General features: G+C 40.0%; 1 protein-coding gene across 1 annotated transcript; it reads left to right on the top strand.

Moving 5' to 3' along the window:
* Positions 1-3,140: 3,140 nt before the first annotated feature.
* On the top strand, positions 3,141-5,034 carry LOC136613107 (SCAN domain-containing protein 3-like). The gene has a single exon (XM_066593963.1). It carries the CDS (start codon positions 3,146-3,148, stop codon positions 4,952-4,954), a length of 1,809 nt encoding a protein of 602 aa, XP_066450060.1. The 5' UTR covers positions 3,141-3,145; the 3' UTR covers positions 4,955-5,034.

The raw sequence follows: 5,034 nt of genomic DNA, 5'->3' as shown, positions 1-5,034 counted from the left end.
TAGACTGGCTTATGCTATCTATTTATAGACTAAACAATATTGCTCCGAGGGGGTTACGGATGTCTATTAGATCAGCATTCCCTGATGACCCCAAATTCACAGGGGAATTAAACATCATGCTCGGCACCTTTTCCGATTTGCTTCTGGGCCAACTAATAGACAAACGTAAGACCTTGAGTGATATACTCCTCCAGAAAGTTTTATATCTTGGATCTAGAGGTGACACTGATTTACTAATGGTGATCGCCAAATATATTGAATCTATATATACTGAGATTTCTTGTCGCAAAATTAAAAAACTACAAAGGCATTTAAAAGATAAAAAAGAGAAAAAACTTTGTTTGGGAATATAAGAATAAAAATCCAAATAAAAAACTTAAACAAGAATAAGAAGAATCCTCACACTAACTTATCACCTGATAGGAGTGACACTAACAATACAATAAAGACTACCAACCTGCTTACCTACCCTCAAAGAGGCAAAGAATGGAAACTCTCTAGTCAAAACCATCCTAAGAACCACTATCATAATAGGAACCACTGGGATAAACGACAACATCCCAGGGGGGGATTTCCATACCCCCACCTTTGTTCCTAGACATCATTATATGCCGTATCCTGCTCCTACCTTTGGGTGGAGACACCCACAGGACATGGATTACAATAATCCAAGACCCCTCCCCCTCACCTCAGAGGGCCTCCACGATGGAACCATATAAAAGAACCGTATAATCAGGGCTATAACCAATTGACTAATAGATATCATTGGAGAAATCCCCGACCTCAGTATAATCGAAAGAGAGGGGGGAGGGGAAACTATCTTAATAATCCGGTCGATAATAACGACAGGGGTATTCCTGAAAGTACCATCCCCGAGAATCCACTACCCATGAGTAAATCTACACACATGGACGGTCTCCTAACTTTAGACATACAGACAATTTTCCACAATCCTACTGATCGGTTGGTTTCTCATTTCAGTAATATTACATCTACTATTTCTAATACTTCTATCCAAGCACCACCTATCATTACAAGTGTTCCAGGCAGCCCCACGGATTTAATTTTCTAATACATTGGAACCTTCTAGTAAGACAATCTCCCCCCCTCAAATCATTTCTACTCTACATACATTACAACCTAGTCTGACTTCATCCATTTTTTTAGGGGAGACCACCTCTCGGTGCCCCTTAGCCGAGAGGTCCATTACCAACATAAGGGCCACTCGAAGTTCTTTTGCTACCAATGTCAAAGGAAAAATGTCACTACAGAAAGTAAATTTAAACCATATGGGGAACACAGAAAAAATTACTCACTTCTACAAGTCCCCAGTGATATCCGACCCAAAAGGACTAGACGAAGAGGGAAGCGAGGTGGCTGAACCCCCCCCCCCCCCCCCCACAAAATCCCAAAGGCCCCCAAAATCAACCCGCAAAATACAATCCCCAACAGTGAGGCGGTGAAGGCGGGAATATTTAATCTCTCCAAATATATTCTTAATCAAAGAGAAGTAGATATCTTATCAGGAGGCCTATCTTTTAGCCCATCTAGTGACCCCGACCCCTTCGAGCTTTTTGTGGACTTAAATTCTTATGCCCGCAAATTATGCCCGAAAAACACATTTTTCACTTAATAAAGATAAAAACATCTTGAAGAATGCAATGGAAAATTCTAATCCTTCTATGGAATTCAATAAAGAGAATCCTATGGATGATAAACCATTGTATACGGATTTAAGGTTACCTAGCACATTTTATCCTGTAGAATCCAAAGGCCCACACATCACGATGTTCTACAATGAAGTTTTAACTGGCTTCAAACCATTAACTAACAATTTAGATAAACAAAATAGAAAGAATAATAATCTAACCAACTCCCAACTCAAACTAATTCAGAAACTTGTCAAAGAACAAGATCTAGTGATAAAACCAGCTGATAAAAAGGGGGGGGGGGATAGTCCTAATGGACAAAGCCCACTATCTTGAAGAAGCGACTCAAATATTAAGCAATAGCCAAAACTATAAACCCATATCTGCAGACCCTTCCCTTGAATTAAGAGAAAATTTATTCCGTTTAGTTGATAAGGCCTATGATGATAATTGTATCTTTAAAGAGGAGGAACAATTATTATATCCTAAACATCCTGAAATAGCAGATTTTTATTTTTTACCAAAAATCCATAAATCTACCACAAAACCACAAGGAAGACCAATTATCCCAGGGATTGGCTCACTAACGAGTAACCTGTCCCAATACATAAACAGTTACAGCGTATAGTAATTAATCTCCCGGCTTACCTAAAGGAAGCTTCACACTTATTACAATTATTACAACAATTAAAATGGAAAGATTCTTTCATCTGGGTAACCCTAGACCAGCGGTCCTCAACCTGTGGGTCGCGACCCCGGCGGGGGTTGAATGCCACAAAACACAGGGTCGCCCGCAGCGCCTATTGTCCACAGCAGTGCTGGCCTCAGAGAGGGCCCGTTGGTGCTTCCAGCGCACCCCGGACCACATCAATATTCTTTCGCCTGTACCCCCAGCTGCGGGTGAAGCATGACAGCTGGGACAGGGACGTTGCCGCTTTAAATGCAGCAGACGTGCCTGTGTCTCAGATGCTTCACTGCAAGGTCCCGCCGCCGCCGAGAACTTCCGCTACTGCAGAAATAAGGTATTAAAGATCAAGCGGTCTATAGGTTGACAAGGGGGGTTTGGGGGAACGAAAAAAGGTGCTTGGTGGATGACAGGAGGGCTGAGGGAACTGCTAACTATTATGAATGATAATAATACTCCCCCTCTATTATCTTTCATATAAACAAGCTGTTAAGTATTATGAAGGATGATGCAGGAGGCACAGAGGAATATGAATTATAGTGGGGGGAAAGAGCTGCTAAGTATTATGAAGGATAATGGAAAGGGCAGTGAGGGATATGAAGGATAATGGAGGAGGGTGCTGACGATTATAAAGGATAATGGCGGGTCTCCCATTCAAGTAAATGAGATGTGGATTAAGCATGTGAATATGGCCCCCTGGTCATATTAACATGTGTGTAATTGAAAAAAACACAGGAAATAGTAAATAATAGGATTCTTTTCAAGCTCATTAGACACGACCATCTTTTATTTTTTTTTAGCAGACCTTCTCATGACAATGGATCGTGCATACAAGAATATTAGGAAAAGAAAATACACTGAGGATTTCTTGCAGTATGGTTTTACCTCAATAATTACAGCAGGAATTGAGAAACCACAATGTGTTATTTGTTGTGAAGTTCTCTCAGCTGAATCTATGAAGCCGAACAAACTAAAACGACATTTTGATAGCAAGCATCCAACCTTTGCTGGCAAGAATATCGACTATTTTAGAAACAAAGCTGATGGACTTAAAAAATCTAGATTTGATACTGGTAGCCAGTACCACAAACACAATGTAGCAGCTGTTGAAGCGTCATATTTGGTGGCACTCAGAATCGCCAGAGCTATGAAACCTCACACGATTGCTGAAGATTTACTGTTGCCAGCCGCAAAAGACATAGTTCGAGTGATGATTGGAAATGAATATGTTCAGAAGTTGAATGCAATTTCCTTATCTAATGACACTGTCCACAGAAGAATAAAGGACATGTCTGCCGATATTCTTGATCAGGTGATCCACGAAATTAAATCTGCACCACTACCAATATTCAGTATCCAGCTTGATGAATCTACAGATGTGGCAAACTGTGCACAGTTATTGGTTTACGTGAGGTATATTAATGATAGCGATTTTAAAGATGAATTTCTTTTTTGCAAACCGCTTGAAACAACAACAACTGCACGTGATGTTTTTGACGCAGTTGGTTCTTTTCTAAAAGCGTATAACATCTCCTGGGAAAAGGTTTGCGGTGTTTGCACAGATGGTGCTCCTGCTATGCTAGGATGTCGCTCAGGATTTCAACGTTTGGTACAAAATGAATCGCCAAAAGCAATTGGAACACACTGTATGATACATCGCCAAATATTAGCGACTAGAACACTGCCGCAAGATTTACAAGAAGTCATGAAAAGTATCATAACATGTGTCAATTTTGTTAAGTCCAGCGCCTTAAACAGTCGAGTGTTTTGCCAACTGTGCAACGAGCTAGATGCGCCAAACAATGCACTGTTATTTCACACTGAAGTCAGATGGTTGTCAAGAGGAAAAGTTTTAAGACGTGACTTTGAGCTTCGTCATGAACTGAAAACATTTTTCAGTCAGAAAGTAAGACCACAATTTGAAACACTTTTTAGCGATAAAACTGAGCTGCAGAAAATAGCTTACTTGGTTGACATCTTTGCCATCTTGAATGACTTAAATTTATCACTACAAGGACCAAATGCAACGTGCCTCGATTTGTCCGAAAAAATTAGATCATTCCAAATGAAACTTCAGCTTTGGAAAAATAAATTGGATGCAAACAAAATTTACATGTTTCCTACACTAGCAGCCTCCTTTGAGGAACATGAAATTGAGCCAGACAAAAAAATGATGATGATAACTTCTGTGAAAGAACATTTGCACATGCTTGCAGACGAAATTTCATCATACTTTCCTAATCTACCTGACACCCCATTTGCACTTGCCAGAAGTCCATTCACAGTGAAAGTTGAAGATGTTCCAGAGACAGTGCAGGAAGAGTTCATTGACCTAATTAACAATGATGCAGCAAAAACAGATTTCTCTACGATGCCACTGACAAAATTCTGGATTAAGTGTTTACAATTATATCCTATTCTGTCTGAGACTGTGCTGCGCCTTCTTCTTCCTTTTCCAACAACATATCTTTGTGAAATAGGGTTTTCCCGTTTGATGGTAATCAAGTCTAAATACCGAAGTAGACTTGTTATGGAAAATGATTTTCGCTGTGCCCTTGCAAAGACTGCCCCAAGAATTTCGGAATTGGTAAACAAGAAGCAACCACAGCCATCTCACTGAATTTAGCAGCATACTGTTGCAAAATATTGCACTGTTGTTTACTGTTATATTACTGTTGTTATATTTAAACCCATGCTATG

Source organism: Eleutherodactylus coqui, chromosome 1, assembly GCF_035609145.1.
Source record: "Eleutherodactylus coqui strain aEleCoq1 chromosome 1, aEleCoq1.hap1, whole genome shotgun sequence".
Classification (NCBI taxonomy): Eukaryota; Metazoa; Chordata; class Amphibia; order Anura; family Eleutherodactylidae; genus Eleutherodactylus; species Eleutherodactylus coqui.
The sequence above is the reverse complement of the archived record's forward strand: the minus strand, read 5'-3'. Positions and strand labels throughout refer to the sequence as shown.

Excerpts from the sequence above, each read along its gene's own strand:
- LOC136613107 (XM_066593963.1), top strand. The coding sequence starts at position 3,146 with ATGACAATGGATCGTGCATACAAGAATATTAGGAAAAGAAAATACACT.